The sequence below is a fragment of the Suricata suricatta genome, chromosome 14 (genome assembly GCF_006229205.1).
Source record: "Suricata suricatta isolate VVHF042 chromosome 14, meerkat_22Aug2017_6uvM2_HiC, whole genome shotgun sequence".
NCBI lineage: Eukaryota > Metazoa > Chordata > Mammalia > Carnivora > Herpestidae > Suricata > Suricata suricatta.
The window spans coordinates 13,242,673-13,261,551 of NC_043713.1; the positions used below are offsets into that span (position 1 = coordinate 13,242,673).

General features: G+C 48.7%; 1 protein-coding gene across 3 annotated transcripts in view; it reads right to left on the bottom strand.

Moving 5' to 3' along the window:
- LOC115277947 overlaps positions 1-18,879 on the bottom strand; it is a 54,532-nt gene that overhangs the window by 19,453 nt on the left and 16,200 nt on the right. For 2 of the 3 annotated variants that reach the window (XR_003902604.1, XM_029922368.1), the window contains 3 exons: positions 7,990-8,158; positions 7,125-7,236; positions 2,104-2,257 (listed from right to left, as the gene is read on the bottom strand). Coding sequence is in view for 2 of the 3 variants with exons in the window: in XM_029922368.1 (XP_029778228.1) it covers positions 2,174-2,257; positions 7,125-7,236; positions 7,990-8,158 (365 nt within the window). In the remaining variant the exon portion in view is untranslated. Of the gene's footprint in view, positions 1-2,103; positions 2,258-7,124; positions 7,237-7,989; positions 8,159-18,879 lie in introns of those variants that run through there. The other variant, XM_029922369.1, reaches the window with a different exon arrangement.

Consider the following 18,879-nt stretch of genomic DNA (forward strand, 5'->3'; position numbering starts at 1 on the left):
CATTTTCATGTCAGGCTGAGCTCACTCAACCAGATTAATTCCTTAGATGTTCAGCATAATTTCTGGTAAAGTCACCTTTCGGTCGGAACAAAAGACAGATAACTCACATTATCCGTGAGCCTTTTATCTTGTTGGAAAACCGAAATTCTCATCCATTCCAATTTTCAGAGCAATTCAAGAAATTGCTAAAAGAAGAACCATGGACTTGGAGAGGGTATGTGAAGCCCTCACTCGGCTCTGAGCTAGCCCGTGAGTGCCCCACGATCACAGCAGTTTCTGATTCGGTTCCACAGAGATCGCAAACACAGGAGATTCCTGCATTTCCCAAACTTCCCACTGGTCTAGAGAAGTGGCCGATTTTCACTTTTATTTATAGAAACCTCAAGAATTATCTCCAACTTCTAAGAGTCCAAGGAGATATCCAGAACTTGTTTGAGAGGACGAATGGGGGTCACCGCAACCCTTCCTGGGTCACGACAGTAAACGAAAGCTCAGAGAAGTGAGTCTTGCCTGAGGTCCGCCCCAGTGGGATGCTGGCGCTTCGAACTGAGCTGCCCAGGTCCTACCTCACTGTGCCTCTTCATTGACTGAAATACTTGCACCGGATCCGGATATTAAAAAAATAAATGCAAAAAAAAAAAAAAAAGGAAAGGATTAAAAATACAATGAAAAAGCAATCAAACTGAAAAATGCAAAAATAAGGGGGAATAGGTTTTTAACAAGAAAAACTAGCCATACGGTGTCTGCTCCCTAGACCAGGTAACCATTCTGCTAAACGCACATGTGCAGCCATAAGACGAAGCACTCTCAAGCTGTCTAAACACGTGTTTCTCAAAAGGTTTGGTCTATTCCTTTTTCTATGCCAAAAATGACAAGCAGTGAGCAAGTAAAGACAACCCCCCAGCACCCAGCATTAAGGAGATTCAGGTATATAAGTTTCACCCTTCATGTCTCTGTGTTTATCTCCCAGAACAAAGGAAAATTATAGGCATTGTGCTGATAATGTAAATGCAAGGTTTGCCCCCTCCCCCCACCCCTGGTGTTCCGTTGCTGGGGTAGAAGACCATGTGTGCCATAAAAGTCGCTCCCATCTGGCTGGTTTTTGAAACTTCTCTGGGACCCAGTTTCTACAGTTGAACAGTTAATTCTCTGGAACACTTGAGAACTGCTGAAATAAAGGAGACTCCAGAGAGAGTCATTTGTGACCTTATGCCTGTGTGAGTTTTGCTGAGGTGGACATCTTGGGTTACCGGGAAAGAAAATCTACTAAAATCTCTTGGGTGAACTCTTCAACAGGCTAATTTCACTCCAAAACTAACCACTCAGTGCATTTTAGAAGGTTTGGTAAGTGGTGTTGTCTCATATATTAATATTGTTATAACTCTGGATATTATGCTTTTTCTTCAGATTCAAGGCTTTACTACATTTCCATAATTCCATTAGGCTATATCTATAACATTTGAACTCTAGTAAAATAAAGGGAGAGAAAAACGACACAGTTTGGTATTATTGAGAAAAAGCATCAAAAACTGTAAAGTATCGATGAATTAGCTTAACCCCCCCCAAAAAATTCACATGAAGTTATGGATAATGACATTAATAAATGAGGTAAAAGACTACCTAAATAAACAGAGGAACAGGCCAATGAGCCAGCTTAGCAAGGAACAGATGGTAATTTCCCCTAATCTCCACATCCATGAAATATTAATCAAAATCTCTAGATGACTGCTTTAGTGAGAATAACTGACACGTAACATTAAGCGACGTGATGACGTGACACATGCATGTGTACACTGTGAAATGTTTACCACAATAAGGTTAGCCGTCGCATCCTTCGCCTCACATGATTACCGTTTTGTTGTTCCTGCTATGGTGAGGACATGAACACTCTATTCTCCTAGTAGCTTGTGAGTATACAATACGGCACCATTAGCCATAGTCACCATGCTCTCCCGTCGGTCTCCAGAACCTGATGAATCCAAGATGATTTTTTAACTGGACTTTTTTTTATTTATAAAGAAGAATAGAAGTCTACAAAGAGCCCAGGGAATTCTGAGAGAGAAAAGCAAAGAAGTATTGGCTCTATTAGATAGTAACCCATATTACAAGCATCAAGATAGGAGAGGCAAATAGAATAGAAAGTTTGGGGACAGAACCACATATATATGGAAAATCAGTATATGACAGGGCTTCCATTATGGATCGGAGGGCATAAGACAGATGATGGTATAATAGATCTTGGAAAATGTGGTTCATTCTGGAAAAAAATAGATTTAAATTAAAGATGTTTCACTTTAAATGTATTTTTAATAATTACATAATATGCAATTATACTAATGTGTAACAAATACAAATATGTAATTATAAATGAAACATTTAAAAATTTAGAGAATTTGTTCAACTACATTAAAAACCACTATATAAAGAGAGAAAACACCAAAGAGTTTTAAGACTTTAAAGCTACTAATAGGAAATAGAGGACACCATCTTTCTAAGCTTAGAGTAACAAGGGAGATGGGGAATAATAAAACAACAATGGAGCACAGAGGATTTCTGGAGCAGTGAAACTACTCTGTATGATCCTAGAAGGTGGTTACGTCATGATACATTTGTCCAAACCCACAGAATATACAACACCGAGCGTGAACCCTAAAGCAAACTATGGGGGCACCTCGGTGGCTCAGTCGGTTGCACGTCTGACTTCAGCTCAGGTCATGATCTCATGGTTCATGGGTTCGAGCCCCGCATCAGGCTCTGTGCTGACAGCTCAGAGCCTTGAGCCTGCTTTGGATTCTGTGTCTCCCTCTCTCTCTCTGCCCCTCCCCTGATCACACTGTCTCTGTCTCTTAAAAATAAATAAATGTTAAAAAAAATTTTTAAAGCAAACTATGGGCTCTGAGTGACAATGATGTGGCAATGAAGGTTGACTGATGGTACCAAGGTGGGGGATGTTGATAGGAAGGTCAGGGGCTATGTGGGAAATCTCTGTGCCTTCTGCTCAATTCTTCTGTGAACCCAAACTGCTTATTAAATCATATGAACACACATATTTTGCAGCGCCTCCCATTGGGAGGTAGGTGGAGTCTTTTTTCCCCCACTCCTTGATCTGGACTTGGCCATGTGACTTGCTTCGATCCACGGGGCGTGAGCAGTATGAAGAAGCAGAGGCTTGAACAGCACGTGTACACTGGGGCTTACCTTCCCCTGCTTCTGGAGACCCCAAGACCACCACGTGAAGCAGTCTGGGCTAGCCGCCTGGAGCCTGCGAGGCCATGTGGCGCAAGAAGCCCAGCCACCCTAGCGGATGTCCCCATGATGTAAAGCCACCCTTGGCCATCCAGCCCCAGGAGGCGGGCCCTGTCCAGAGAATCCACCCTTTCCCCAACTCACAGCACTTAATCATTGTTGGTTTAAGCCACTGTGTTTTGGAGTGGTTTGTTTTATAGCAAAAACTAGCTGATTTAAGTAGAGGCACACAAAGTACACCCTTCAATGAAAAAAATAGATGGATTTAAGGATATCAAAAGTGAAGCTCACCCCTTTAAACCAAGCACCCTAGACAAAGGTAGCATGCAGGAGATGTGTTGGAAAGAAGTACAGTATGCAAAACTAGGACAAAAGCTTAAAATCCAGAATATCTAAGAAACTCTTGCAAATCAGCAAGCAAAAATAGAAACATGGGCAAAAATATGAAAAAGAAATTCACATAAGTGAAACTGGAATGGCCAACAAATAGGTGAGGAGTCTCCCAAACTCATCAGCAATCAGAGAAATGCAGATTTGTGTTTAAAAGGAGACACTACCTTACAGCCATTATACTAGCGAGAACGGAAAAGCTGCCAAACAGCAGGTGCTGCCAAGGATGTGGGGAAAACAGAACCCCTTGTGGCACCACAGATGCATGGGAGTCACCTGCCGCCGCCATATTTGGAGGTCAGTTGGCGAGAACATGCACACGTATATGCTTTGTGTGACCCAGAAATACTGTTCCTGGGGGACACCCAAGAGAAACTGAGGGTGCCCCAAGAGACGCATGTCAGCACATTCGCATAAACATTGTCCACGTCAACCGTTGTAAACAATCTGTCCTTCCAAGGGAGAGAGATAAGCAAACCGTAGCACGTGCATCGACAGAAAAACTAGACAACAGTCAGAAGCAGTAAGATTTACTCATATCAGCATGGCTACGTCTCTGATGCACCATGGTGAGTGACAAAGTGAGCACAGTGAAATGTGCGAAGGTGTGCAAGGTGGGTTAGAACAAATTAAGACCCGGAATGTGTGTTCATGAGGGAAGAGTTGAGGGATGAAACTAAACCAAAATCAGATAATTAGTTTTATAACATGTACCTATTGCTTCTGACTGCATGAGTTTTACTGATAAAGATGTGACTTGGAAAGCCAACGAAATACACACACACACACACACACACACACACACAAGAAAGAGCCTCTTTTATATAAACAGAGCACAAAATGCAGAGTGATCTGCCCAGCATCGACGTTCTACTGGTACCACGAAGCATCACCATTAATCTGTATCTCTAAATAGATGCCCAGTGTGAAACACGACAGAAGGCATCTTTCCTCTTCTTAAAGGAAGAATCCCTGTGGGGAACCCCCCAGGCTTGTTGCTGAAATCATATATGCAAAGGCCAATGGCCCCCTTCCCTCCTACCCACGAGTGGCCTCTGCTTCAGTATATTGTGCTCTGTGGCAGCCTTGTGGCTTTGTAACAACCATTTCCCCAAACATGAAATCAGTATCTATGCAGGGCCTCCTACTTTATTTATTTATTTTTTAATGTTTTCTATTTATTTTTGAGAGACAGAGAGGACATGAGCAGGGGAGGGTCAGAGAGAAAGGGAGACACAGAATCCCAAGCAGGCTCCAGGCTCTGAGCTGTCAGCACAGAGCCCGACGCGGGGCTTGAACCCACAAACTGTGAGATCATGACCAGAGCTGAAGCCGGAAGCCAGATGCTTAACCAACTGAGCCACCCAGGCACGCCAGGGCCTCCTCTTTATACCACCCTTGAGCATAATTTATTTCATCAAGTTTACATCCAAAGGTCAAACCAAAGCTATTTTATATTCTTACCTGAAAACAGCCACTGATGCAAGAATCAAGGGTTGTTCCCAGCCCTGGGCCTCTCCCTTGGGTTACATCTGGTTGGCGTTCTCACAGCCATGTGAACATGTAGAACCAGAACCTCCCGTGCCTTCTCCCCCGTCGAGTAACCCAGGACAAGATTAAAGGTGTGAGTGTGGTTGGTTGGGTGGGGGCAGAGCCAGGGTTAGGACAGGGGAGTGCACTGAGCGCCCAGGCAGAGTGAATCTATGTGCAATGGTTAATTCTCTGTGTCAACTTGCCCGGGCCATGGTGCCCAGACATTTGGTCAAACATTATTCTGGATTTTTTTTGGTATGAGTATTTTTAGATGAGATCAACATTTAGATTGGTGGACTTTACATACAACAGCAGACTGTCCTCCGTACTGTGGATGGGCCTGAATAGAATGAAGACTGACCTCTAAGAACACGAAGGAGTTCTCTAGCTTGACAGCCTTCAGATTGGTACCACCACATCGTCTCTTCAACCCGACAGCCCACAGTACAGTCTGGACTTGATAGCCAATCAGTTCCTTAAAACAAATCTCCTTTCCATATATATACCTGCTGTTGGATCTGTTTGTCTAGAGAACCCTGACTAATACACCATGAAACTCCGAGCAGGTGCTCATCAGAAGATCAGCCAAAGGGTTTCTGCCATCAGCTTTTGACTTCAGGGTTGGTGGGCTGGCATCAGCGGTAAGTAACAACTTCAGAAGAACACAGTGGAAAGAGATGCTCAGACTTCATGTAGGCAGTGCCCAACTTCCAGAAAACAGGACTATTTGTAGGAAGGAGACGCATCCCTAAAACAATAAGGACCCACTACCAACCCCAGAGCTGTCTCAGTTTTAACCACAATGATTTACCAGGTGGCTCAGCCTGATTTCCCAGGACGTGAGACAATTCCATGGAGGAAAACGAAGCTGATTTTAAACATTGGAACTAGCTCAATTACATAGAATTCTTTTTTAAGTTTCCTTAAGGTTGTTTGCTTTTTGCTTTAATCACTCAGTAGGGCCCAGTTGTTAGAATGTAAGAATCTCATGTGGGTAAGGCTGGCTGCCAGGTTAAACGTTAATGAAATCCCAGGAAAATCTCAGGGCAGTGAGTGGGAAGAGGAAGTGTGTCACTCAGGCTGTTGGAATAATAGGACCACAGGGAATGTTTCTCCCTGTTTTAAACTTCTAATATTGCTGTCATGAAATTGACCAATAAATAACCTTTTCTAAATTTAAGCATCCTTAGGGACAAACAAACAAACATGCTAATCTTTCCTTTCCATCATGCTTTGGAGAAGCTGGACTCGCACCCCAGGAGACTAGAATCAAAGCACTTTTCCCTGGTCGTTCTACACGATTTAACTACAGGCAAAAGAGGACATGAAAAATCATCAGAGCCATCATAGATGGGGAGATGGAAATAGAATCCTAGGGCTGGAAGAAATCTTGAAAATGTGTTTTGTCCATCCTTTCAACCTTGGGTCACACCTAAACTTTTAAAGCCCTTAGGAATTTACCTCTAAAGACAATACCCAATCTGTTTTAGAAACTCGTTCTGGAGTCTAAGAATACTTAGGGTCAGGAAATTTGGCTCTGAGTTCGGGCTCCACTCACACCCATTTCCTCTGCCTCTGAGCTCGGGCAGGGCTGGACACACGTTCTAGCTGCTCAGTGAAAACAGCCTCCCCGGCCCCACCCCCACCGCCACCTCAGCTTTCTCTTCTCTGCGTTAAATGCCTCTTTACTCTCATCGTTTTCACTCTCTGAACTAATCATGTTTGTGCTTAGTCTTCGACAAATAGCTCAGTAGAGGGTTGATTACTGCTGGCTCTAGGGTGACCAATTGTCCTAGTGTGCCCGGAGCTTCCCAAGACATGGGACTTGCGGTGCAGACACCAGGAAAGTCCGAGGCAAACCGGGACCCACCGGCCGAGCTGGCTCTCCAAAGGGGAGAAATGTCTCACCCTCACGTTTCAAGGAAACTGCTAAAACAATAGGTTCATGTCTGTACCTTGGCTGTAATCCTCAGGTGTGTAGGCGCCCAACGTCTCTCCCTCAAATCCAGTGCCCGGAATGTGTCCCTGTGGTTGGACGGGATATGGGCAATGATCCGTCCTCTGGTGCTAAAAGGAAGCATCTCAATTAATGACATGTCATCATGCGGAGACAGAAAGATCAATCTTGAGCTCCGAGTTTGTGGTTCTGCTCTTAGCACAGACCTCAGTCAGGAGGGGACTCGGAAGGGAATCGGCCCCACAGTGCACGGCACCTGCGTGCTGCCACCACGGCCACCTGGGTGAACTGAGCACACCCAGAGATACAGCACCTGTGGTTACAGAAAGCCATTGGGAACCAAAGCAGGAACAGATGAAAGCGTGTGGAGGGTAGAAGAAGCGGGGCAGGGGAGAAAGCCAAAAATAAAGGTTGGCGAGGGGGGGGGGTGGAGAATAGGGGAGGGGGGGAAGGGGGTGTTAGGAATAGCCCAAAGGGGTGTAGGTGAGGAAAGACTTCATGTATTTCCCCCTCTACTCTCCCCCGGCCACCGGCAGGCCCTGCACATTAGACTGACAAAAGACTGATTAGCCAGAGGAACACCTGTACTGACAGGTGCACCATGGGCGCACAGGAAGCGCTCGGCGAGTTGTGATTCTCAGGATGCTTAGAACTTGGGCTTACCTGCATCTTAACAAAAGAAAAATAAATGTTTAGAAAAGCAAGGAGACCTAGAGAAGGACTTTGAGTCTCTAGGGTGGCACGTGTGAGAAGGTTATCACGTGGGGGGCTCAGGGAAGACAAGGCCTGGCTGGTCAAAGGCGTTAGGTAGGTGCGTCCGCTGTGGTCTAGGTAAGGGTGGAGAGTGCTCTCCAGTGACTTACTTCTGTCCTTCCTGGCAGAGAGGGAAGTGGGCGCCTTTACAGAGTCGGGTCCTGTGTTGAGGTGAACAGGGGACAGCAGAGGGCTGCTTCTCAGCTGCTGTCATCTCAAAATAATCCTTAGGCCAAAGCAGCATGTCTGGGGAGGTCATATTCTGCTCCCCTCCAAGGGCTGGAGCAAAAGCAAGAGAGAGAGAGAGAATAAGGTTAGAATATACTCCGGGGGTGGGGGGAGGAAGAGCACGAGAAGCGTGAAGAGAGGCTCATGTTGGTGAGAAGTAGGGACACCCGTTTGCTGTGAGCTCTCGCCCGTGGGGCACCAGGGAGAATCTTCCAGAGAGTCCTGCCCACCATCTTTGGCTCTCCCTCATACCTTCTGTTTATTTTATTTATTTATTTAAAAGTGTATTTAGTTATTTTGAGAGAGAAAGAAGAGGGGCAGAGAAAGAGAAACCCAAGCAGGCTCCGCAGAGCCCAACACGGGGCTTGAACCCACAAACCGCGAGATCATGACCTGAGCAGAAACCGAGAGTCAGACACTCAACTGACTGAGCCACCCAGGCGCCCCCTCCCTCATACCTTCTAGACGAATGGTTCCCAGATTCTTGGAGTCTATGGACCCGAATAAAGAAAAAGTCAAGGACTAACTTAAAGCTACAAAGAACATAAAACTAAAAGTACCTTCTACTGTGCTCATTATTTCCAAAAGCAAAGGACATTGTGCATTCTCAGGAAGAAAGCTGTCATTAGCAACCAAATGCCAACACGCGCACATGTGACATTGTTCTTATTTCTCCCATTTTGCCAAGTAATGCTGAAAACTTTGTCACAGATGGGCGCCGGGTGTCAGTCTGGCATTTGGGAGGCCCCGTTTCAGTGCATCTGAGCGTTCAGCCATAAACGACTTTAGAAAAATGGGAGAAGCTAACACTTAACGAGCACTTTTCACGGGCCAGCCCCCCCGCCCCCAGCTGTTATCTCCTGAAATCACATCCATCACCCAGGCCTGTTTACTGTGCTTGTGTTCCAACTAAGGAAACTGAGGCCCGGAAGTATTTTAAAAAACAAAACAAAACGCACAACTTTGTCTGCGGACAAGTGACAGAGGGAAGTTTTAGTCCAGGTCAGCTGACGCCAGGGTCAGCGTTTTGAACCACGATGCTGCATTTTGCAAACATGGCTCCTTAACAGAGGACGACTTTCTGGACCACCTGGAAGGGTTTTTACAGGTTCTGCATCAATTCTGGCCATGCCTCCCACTGCAGACAGACGAGGGTCTCCCCAGACCTCTTTTTCCCGAGACAGAAATGCGAGCTTGAAATGCGAGCTTGAAATGCAGTGATGGCCCTGTCTCCTTGGCCGCCCCGGCTGGCTTCGCCTCTGGGTCGCATCTCCCACCCCGGCTCCGTGTCAGGGCGTCGCTTTGCATCCAGGTGGGCTGTTCCCTCCGGTGCTATTCATATCTGTATTTGTTCCGAGGCTTCCTTCCTGCCTCCCCTTTCTCGTCAAGGTCTTCCCTTCCCTTCTCAGGGCTTGGCCTTGAAGTCTAACTCAAACTGACCCTCAACATCAGAATCAGAAAGGTGTTGGCAGGAGGGTCCCTTTCTTAATTTGTTTTTTAAAGCTGGAGACTTGGTGCCTGTGGACAGATGCTAATGACCGAAGCTGATGCCCGTGAGATCATCCACAGGGGATTTGGGGGACTGGTCAACAAGACACAGGATTGTCCTCCTATTCACACGCAGGTCTTATGAGTATGATACTTCATCTGTCCACCATTTGTTGATTTGGTTTTATAAGCGATCTACTAACGAAGGAAGGCTTCATGACGGCTTGGGAGAGGCGGTGTGCGTGAGGTACTGTGCTGCTGTGGAAATCAGAACAGCGGCATCCACGCTGTAAGGGGGCCTAACATCACACCCCACACAGCCTTCCAGACAGATAAGTAAGGCTCTCAGCTCTAGAAATCTCTAGAGAAGACTCTTCCACAACCAACTCTTTCAACCCATCCCAATGCTTAATAATCTCCAACTGCTAGGAGATTTTTCTTCTTGTAATGCAAATCCTTTCTGCTGGAGTTTAAGCTTGTTTCTTATGGGTGCCCTTGGTAAAGCTAAAAATACTACCATCCATTTTACTTTTCAGTGGAGCCGTTTTATCTGAAGGAGAAAATTATTTGATCTTTCTGCATTTTCCCACCTTTAGAAGCTAACCTTTCTAGCCTCTTTCATACAGTCGTGGAACTGGGAAGGGATGGCAGATAGCTCCCGTTTAGAAATTCTCAGACCTAGCACTTTAAAGCCTCCTGTGTGTCAGTGCAATGCCAGGGTCCCACCCCAGTGGCATCAAGACCAAATCATCATGAGTGGGACTCCAGAATTTATTTTAACAACCCCAGGTGACTCCGAAACTGACCTTGTTCAGAGAGTCATCTGGGAACCCTTGACTCAGTCCATTTCCTTCTTAGATTTCCTCATGGCGGCCACATGGAACTCACCCAAAAAGGGCATAGGCACTACACCCCAAGAAAACCTTCCCCATGACCAGAGCCTTCCAGTTTATTAAAGTCTTTTCCTTTTACCAAGTGAAAAGTTACCTCTTTGAAGTTTCTATGAATTACACTAGGTGTGGTCTCTGGTGTCAGAGGATTCATAATTCTCCTCATTAACTTTTCCAACCCAGTAATGCACAAATCACATTTCCAGGACAACATTAAAAAAAAAAAAAAAACCTTCAGTAACTGGTCACAGACATGAGGAAACTACGTATCCACTTGTCCAAAGGCCCTGGTTTAGTCATCAGCATCAGCATGTCAATGAAAAGGGAGCCACCGGAAGATAGGGTAACGTTTCTTCCCCGGTGGAACCAGAATCTACTACATCAGAATCAGCTGGGGAAGCTTTAAAACGTACAAACATCCTGGGGCGCCTGGGGGGCTCGGTGGGTTAAGCATCCGACTCGATTTCAGCTCATGTCATGGTCCCACGGTTTGGTCTGTAAGACCTTCATGAGAATGAGCCCCACACAGGGCTCTCCACTGACAGCCTGGAGCCTGCTTAGGGCTTTCTCTCTCCCACTCTCTCTGCCCATCCCCTGCTTGCTCTCGCGTGCGCGCTCTCTCTCTCTCAAAATACATAAATAAACTTTAAAAAAAAGCACAAATGTCTGAAGGACTCAAGATTCTAGCATTGCAATAAACTTTCCACATAAACCTTCTTGCCACAGTTTGAGAACTCCCCACTGTGGTTGTGATACTCTGGAAGCGCATTGGAGAGGCCCCCGGTTCTCAAAGTGTGGTCCCCGATCAGCACCGCCTGACAACTTGTTAGCGGTGCACACAACATTTGAGGTAAGCGCACAGAAAGGGTCAACACCCCCCACCATTCGCTCTGCTTCTGCTTCTTCCCAGTTTTGTTCTGCTTTATTTTTCCACCAGAGAGCATGTGAGTTTATTCTTTTGGAGCTTCCTAACTCTCATAAGGATGACATGCCAAGTGGGGAAGATGGTCTGGAAAAGAATTCTGAGTTTGCAGGAAGCTTATCTACTATATTATGGGCTTAAAAAAATTTAGGGGCACCTGGGTTGTTTCCACCTTCTGGCTTCTGGGCTAGTAACCGCCTGAGGCTGCTTCCCAGTGCTCTCAGCTGATCACCGATGCTCTTCTGTCCCCAGAGTCCCCTCTGTTCCTGAGCCAAACATAGTGAAGGCAGGAACCTGACTGGCAAGCTGGCAGGCGTTACAGTGAAGTCCCACCCCAGGTTATAAATGCTAAGTTCTGCCACCCATCCCAGCTCTTCCTACTCAACTCCCCCCCTCCCCTCCCAGTGGTTTTGCTTTGTTTTTCCACAGGAGCAGAAGCCATGCTCATCTTACTACTGTGATGTCCCCAGCTCCCAGGTCACTATCCAGCCGTGAGAGGAGCTCAGCATACATGCTGAATGAGTGAACAATCCTTAGTGCCAAGGTCCCCCATAGAGACTTCTGGGTCACAGAATGTGTCACCTTTACCCAGGGTCCAGAACCAAGGTTTTGGCTCCGCCCTTCCTACTTGCTCTGATAGGCAAGTCAGCCTGTCTAGAAGCCAGGTCTCTAGCTCAGAGCCCTTCCTGCTGTCCCCAGGCCCAGCCTTGTTCATGGCAGACCTCTCCCCTGGTCCCAGTGGCCATTGCAGTTCTACATGGACAGCAGTGGACACTCTGGACTTCGGAGTCTATATTCCTACCTCCATCCTTCCACACTAGTGGAGCTTCTGCCTTGCTTTGTCTTTGGCCCTTGGGAGCAATGTCTCAGAGGTAACGTGGCCTGAGCTCCCGGCCTGCTCTGTTCTGCTGTGCATCAGGTCTAGCTAATGTCATGCGGAATGTCGGAGAAGGATGAAACAGATACTTGCTGGGTGACCTGAAGCCCCAGGGCCTTAGGGCAGGCAAGCCAGGGCAGGGCTAGCTTCTGGACAACAGACAATTGTGAAGTGTAAAGGCTCCTGGGCTTAGAAGGCTTGGGGTTGGGGCCAGGTGCGACAGAGCCGGGAGACGCGGAAGATATTTTATACCACCCTAGGCTCACATCAGCCCCGTAAGCCACGGTGCTGGGAGGCCACAAATGAGGGAGATGGTGTTCACCGTCCAAAGGACACCTCTTCATTTGCCTTGAATTTGTGGGTCAAGTCTTCTGGTGCATTTAAAAACCTAATGGACGGGGCACCTGGATGGCTCAGTCGGCTAAACCTCTGACCTCAGCTCAGGTCAGATCTCACGTTCGTGGGTTCAAGCCCCAAGTCAGGCTCTGTGCTAACAGCTCAGAGCCTGGAGCCTGCTTCCAGTACTGAGTCTCCTTCTCTCTCTGCCCCTCCCCCTCTTATGCTCTGTCTCTCTCTGTATCAAAAATAAATAAAACATTAAAAAAATAAATAAAAACCTAATGGACAATGAAAGACACGATCCCTGCCAGATGAAATTTACCGTTTTCTAAGTGCTAAGCTGTCGCCTTCACGCCACACGCACCCACCCCATCCACAGCACAAGCCTGATTTTGAGCTATCCGAGGTCCAGGACGGCCATGGTCTCCTCGCATATTGGAGACTCCGTGCCAGCTCAACCAGTCTGGCTCCTGGGCCACTACACCGGGAGAGGGGGAGGGGCCTGGAAGAAAATGCTAAGTGCCAGGTCTGTCGTAAAGTCAGGAATATGAAGAATTTAGAGTCAAAGCATTTGCTGGAATTCTTCTCCTGATACTCTAGAAACTTTGCTGTACGGGTCTGCTGGACTAGCAGGTGATTTCTAAAAGTGTTTATCAACTCCACCTTTATAGTATTTATTGCAAACTAGGATTCAGAGCTGAGAGCTCTGGGCACGACAGATCTGCAGCCTGGATCTTTCACTGGCCGGGCCAACTCTGATTTGGATCCTAAGTGAAAGCAGTGCCATTTGTGACTTCGAATGAATACCCCTCAGTTGTCATCAGCACAGTGAAGTAGCCAGAAGAATTAATTTGATAGGCAGTATTACTGCCTTTACCTTCTATATTGCTACATATAAAACATTAAGGAACGTTGTATTTACGGAACCTATTTTCACACACGCGTGTGCACACGGCTTGGAAGAGAGAAAAGAGATGAGCACTATTTTAAATCTGTATTTTCAAAGAAGATCAGGTCTCCAAGTGACAAGAGTGCAAACAGAACCGCTTTCAGAAGGAAAGGGGAGGGGAAGGAGGAAGGAAGGGGCCACGGCGCTTTGGGATGATGAATAAGACAGTCTCTACTCTCAGGCTTGCATCTAGTGGAGTGGGCGCGACCAACGTCCTGAAATAGTAGTGACCAGATTTTCCAAATTCAAATTTGGGACACATGGCCTGAAAGGAACGGGTGCACTGTAAGGGGACAACTGGAGCCACCGTTTGAGATGGTGGCAGATCAAGGACACATGGCCGCCATCCTTCAAACAGAAGACAGCAAGGAAACTCTAGTGACCCACAGCGGTATGTGGCTTCTGGACGCCACGCTCTCCTCGGTGTCCCTGAGTCCAGCACTTGCTTCCCGAGGTGCACCCTTTCTCTGCCAGGGGCCAGGGTGGGGGCTGGGGCAGCCGTGCTCTGGGCCAGCCCCGCTCTGCCCACTTCCCTCTGCCGGGTCGCCCGCGTCCCGACACAGGCCCCAGGCTGCTCGCCACAGAACCCTGACAAGACGTGAAGCCAGAGGACAGGCTCTTGCCTCATCTCCGCTTCCCGAATAAAAACATTAACCAATTCTGGGGCATCTGGGGGGCTCGGTCGGTGAAGTGTCCAAACTCCTCTGGTCACGATCTCACGGTTCATGGGTTCGAGCCCCACATGAAGCCCCATGTGGGTCTCCACCCTGACAGCTCAGAGCCTGTTTGAGATTCTCTCTCTCTTCCTCTCTCTCTGCCCCTCCCCCACTGGCTCTCAAAAGAAATCATAAATAAACTTAAAAAATTAAAATAATTCTTTATATCATATTTCATGCTATTGAAGAAGGAAGAGGCATAAGAGGAGAAGAAAAGGAGGAGGAAGAAGGAAAAAGGAAGGAGAAGGAAGAAGAAAAGAAAGGAAAAGAAATCTGTTAGGTATGAGAAATTGGTTATTTATATATTATATTGCCAGTGGAACCAAAAATAAGTTTATTCTTGCAGAAATGGGATTTGGGAATATGTAATGAGGTATTAAAGCCTTTCTACCTTTTGACCCCATAGTTTCACTTTGGGAGGCTGTCCCTCAAAATGGAAATGATTTTATACAAAGTACATAGCACCACTCTTTATAAAATAAACAGTGAAAACCATTAAGACTCAATAAGGAAACACGAGTCAATAAATATTGTTAGCTACTAGATATTGGGATAATGTGCAAATGGAAAGGTGTAAATGAAATCTTAGTGAAGAAAAGGAGAATGTGAGATTGTACATACGTATTGACCACAGCTTTGTAAACTGAGGTTGATTCTCTGCACACATCCAAAGAGCATTTTTGTGAAACAAATAGCTGTTTTCAGTGTTGGTTAGGTTTTTCTGTAAGCTGCTTGCACTGGTATTGTTTGTTGTCATTGCTGTTTTTGAGAGAGAGAGAGAGAGAGAGAGAGAGAGAGAGGGAGGAAGAGAGTGTGTGTGTGTGTGTGTGTGGAAGGGGCAGAGAGAGAGGGAGAGAGCCCCAAGCAAGCTCTGAGCTGTCAGAATGGAGCCTGTCATGGGCCTGGAACCCCTGAATGATGAGATTACAACCTGAGTTTAAATCAAGAGCCAGATGCCTAGGGGCGCCTGGGTGGCTCAGTCTGTTAAGCGTCCGACTTCAGCTCAGGTCATGATGTCACGGTTTGTGGGTTCAGGCCTGCATCGGGCTCTGTGCTGACAGCTCAGAGCATGGAGCCTGTCCTCAGATTCTGTGTCTCCCTCTCTCTCTGTCCCTCCCCTGCTCACACTGTCTGTATGTCTCTCTCTCTCTCTCTCAAAAATAAATACACATTAAAAAAAAAAAGAAATTCCCCCCCCCCCAAATAAAGAGCTGGACACTTAACTAACTGAGCCACCCAGGCTCCCCGCAACCTCACTGAGTTTCTTTTTGGTTTATGTTACTGAGAGGCGCGATGCAAGTGCATTTGTTATTATTAAAGTAATGGTCTTTTGGTTTATTACAATATTTTGACAGATCACAGGCAATTCAGCCTTGTCTCTATAACAAAGTCGCCACCAAGGGTATGTATCTTGGGATGCTTTTTCTTTTCTTTCTTTTTAAATGCTTATCTATTTTTTTTTGAGAGAGAGAGTGAGCAGGGGAGGGGCAGAGAGAGAGAGAGAGAGACGGACAGAGGATCTGAAGGGGGCTCTGTGCACACAGTGCAGAGCCTGATGCAGGGCTTGAGCTCACAAACTGTGAGATCGTGACCCTGAGCTGAAGCTGGACGCTCAACCAACTGAGCCGCCCAGGCGCCCCTTAGGACGGTTTCTCAGCAGAGGCCGAAGGAGAGTCCCACCTCCCCTCCCAGGTATACGCGGGCTCACAGTCCTGGAAGTGTGTGTCACATGCACGGATGTCAGCTTCCCGGTGACAAAGGTCAGAACTGACAAGCTGTTGTGTTACTCATATCAGCGTTGCTTCCAAAGTATTAATACCGCACTGCCTGATCTCTTCAGTCTTAAAAAATAATTCCATCTCCTCAGACCTTGTTGTAAATGCCTTGCTGGGGTCCGTCTCATTCTGCTTCTTGCCAACATCATGCTTTGTCAGCCAAGGTCCCCAAAGGAGTCAGCAGCTTCTCTGTCTTGGGGACTTCCCAGTTGTGAGACTCGGAAAATGCTTTCCTCTGCGCTCTGAGCACTGGGGGCCACCTGTCCCCTCGGCGCTTTCCCCCACTTGGGCCCATGGCCACCTTGCTGACACCCGGGAGGAGCTGGCCTGGAGGATCAGCAAGGCATGCTGTCACTCCTGCCTTTGCGGGGCCACACGGCCACCCCCGCCCTGGGAGCCATGGGCAGGTGGCCACAGCTCGGGAGACTTCTGACATGGGAAAGACATGACCACAGGAAACCTGTGGAAGCCAGTGGGACTCGGCCACCCCACCTCCCTGCCCCCTCTCACTCTTCCAAGATACAGAGTTCAGAGCTGAACCACTGTGCGAACAGGCCCTTCTTTAGAAAGTGCTAGAATTTGTCCCCAGAAGCCTCAGCTCCTATCAGCTGAGTGTGCCATACATGGAAAGGGCTCCATGAGGCTTCTAGAAAGGTCCCCATGACTGCAGAGGCACAAATGGCTGCCAGAAAGGCTCCCACCAGAATGGGGGTAGGAACGAGGGGCGGCCTCCCCGGCTCCATGGAGGGGGCTCCAGGGCACCCCTGGAGGACAGCATGTTCTCAGCTCACAGTCTGCAGACTGAAGGGAGAAAGCAGAGGGTCCTAAACAGGTTCTACGCACCCCCCAGCAATACGCCGGGGGTTGAGATTCTGACTCAAGGTCAAGGCTAGTCCTAGTGCCCTGATTTAGTGGGATGATCAGAGTTTGAAGGGCAGGGGTCCAGGGAGGGGCCTGGCTGTCCTCCCTGAGGTCCAGTGGCCTTGGCCCTTGTCACAGACCCCAGAGGGCTGCCCGCCCCCTGGGCCTGCGCCCGGCTGTCCTCAAAGGCTCATCTCAGCAAGTGATGAAGCAGAGACTTGTCTCTGGGGTTCCTGTACCCTTGACCCTTGGGAATGGCGTTGGGCCCCAAGTCCCCACAAAGCCCTGGCCTCTGGGGGCCTTCAGGGGGGACTTGCTGCCAGTGGTGATGACAAGGAGCACCAGGACAGGGCACTGGGAACGGAAGGCGGGAGCAGGGGAGAAGTGTGTGTGGTGTGTGTGTGTGTGTGTGTGTGTGTGTGTGTGTGTGCGTGCATGCAGGGGTCGGCGGAAGATGCCGGGCTGGTCCTGCAGCTGGGCTGACACGTGAACTGGGCAGCTGTGGCCCCATGGCCCTGAGGGAACAGCAATACCGTGGCCTCGATGGACCTTCATTGTCTGCCTTGGGACCCTGAGAAAGGGCTGGAAAGTCTCACACTCAGTTCCCTGGACAGGCAGCCGGAAGAGCAGGCCAGCTGGCCAATGGCTTTCCAGCTCTCACCCGCTGACGGATGAGGGCCCTGGAGGGGGGTTGGCCCTCCGCTCCCCTGCTAAGGCGGGGGCGGCCTCTGTGACGTTAATCCGCAAGAAGGCTGGAGAGTTTCCAGGTCTCAGGCGAGAGCCTGCCCTGGACCCAGTGCGTCCCCTTCCAGATTCACAGGTGGAGATCTTACCCCACCGTGTGAGGGTATGAGGAGGTGGGACCTTTGGGGGTGCTTGGGCCCAGGGGGTGGAGCCCAGGGAACGGTCCATGAGCTCCTGCGCCCCCCATCCAGCAGGCGAGGACAGAGCGACAAGTCAAGTCTCAGCAGAGCAGGGCCGGGCCGGCCTCCGATCTCGGACCCCCAGCCTCCAGAAATAAGAAATGAATTTCTGTTGTTTCCCGGCCACCCGGCCTGTGGTACTTTGTCACCACAGCCTGAACAGATGAGGATGACTCAGACGGTCAGCCCGTCCATGCGCCCAGCTCCCTGTTACCAGCTCCTGGGATCCCCCTTCCCTGCCTGGGGTCTCCCCCCGCCCCTGCGTCCTGGCCCTCCCCCATCCCCGGACTGCACCTGTTGGGGGGCTCTCGGCTCCTCTTATTTTTCCTCTTCTGTCTCCTCAGTCCCCTCCTTCCCTCTTCCGTGATGGCCGGGGACCCCTGGCTCTGACCACTCGGAGCACGGTGCCTGCAGCCACACAGTGTCCAGCCCCGCGAACCTGGCCAAACACAAAATGGACAGAAACACACCCCCTCTCCCAGATCCCACCGTAGCCGCCCACAGCTGTGCGCAGGGGTGACTGCAGTGCTGCAGGGGTGACAGCTGCTGCCCATCTGCTGTCACCCTCCTCTCCCAAGTGACATCTTCCCATATCAAAGACACTGCCCAGCTGTCAAAATAAGGGTTCATATTCTCATATACAGGAAAATGACTGCTAAAAAGAGATGATGTAAACACACACACAAAGCAGAAGAAGGGGACGGCCGGCGGCTTGCCTGCCTCCAAATCCGTCCTTTTCACAGAAGCAGGAACCGAAATGACCTTCGTGAGTCCTCAGAACAGCACCGCCAGGCACCTCCTCCCGCCACACAGGCCTGCATCAAAGGAAACTGGAAAAAGGAATGAAGAGTTTGATCTCCAGGGGAGGAAGCCGGGTGGACGCAAAGTGCTCAGGACAAAGCGTGGCCGGGCCTGCCAGTTAGTTATTCGCTCTGCCCCAGCAGAAGAATGCGCAGAGCACTGTGGAAGGCAAAGTGCATTTCTAACAAAGATAACAAGGTCACCAAGACGGGCCACGAGGAAGCCCGGGGC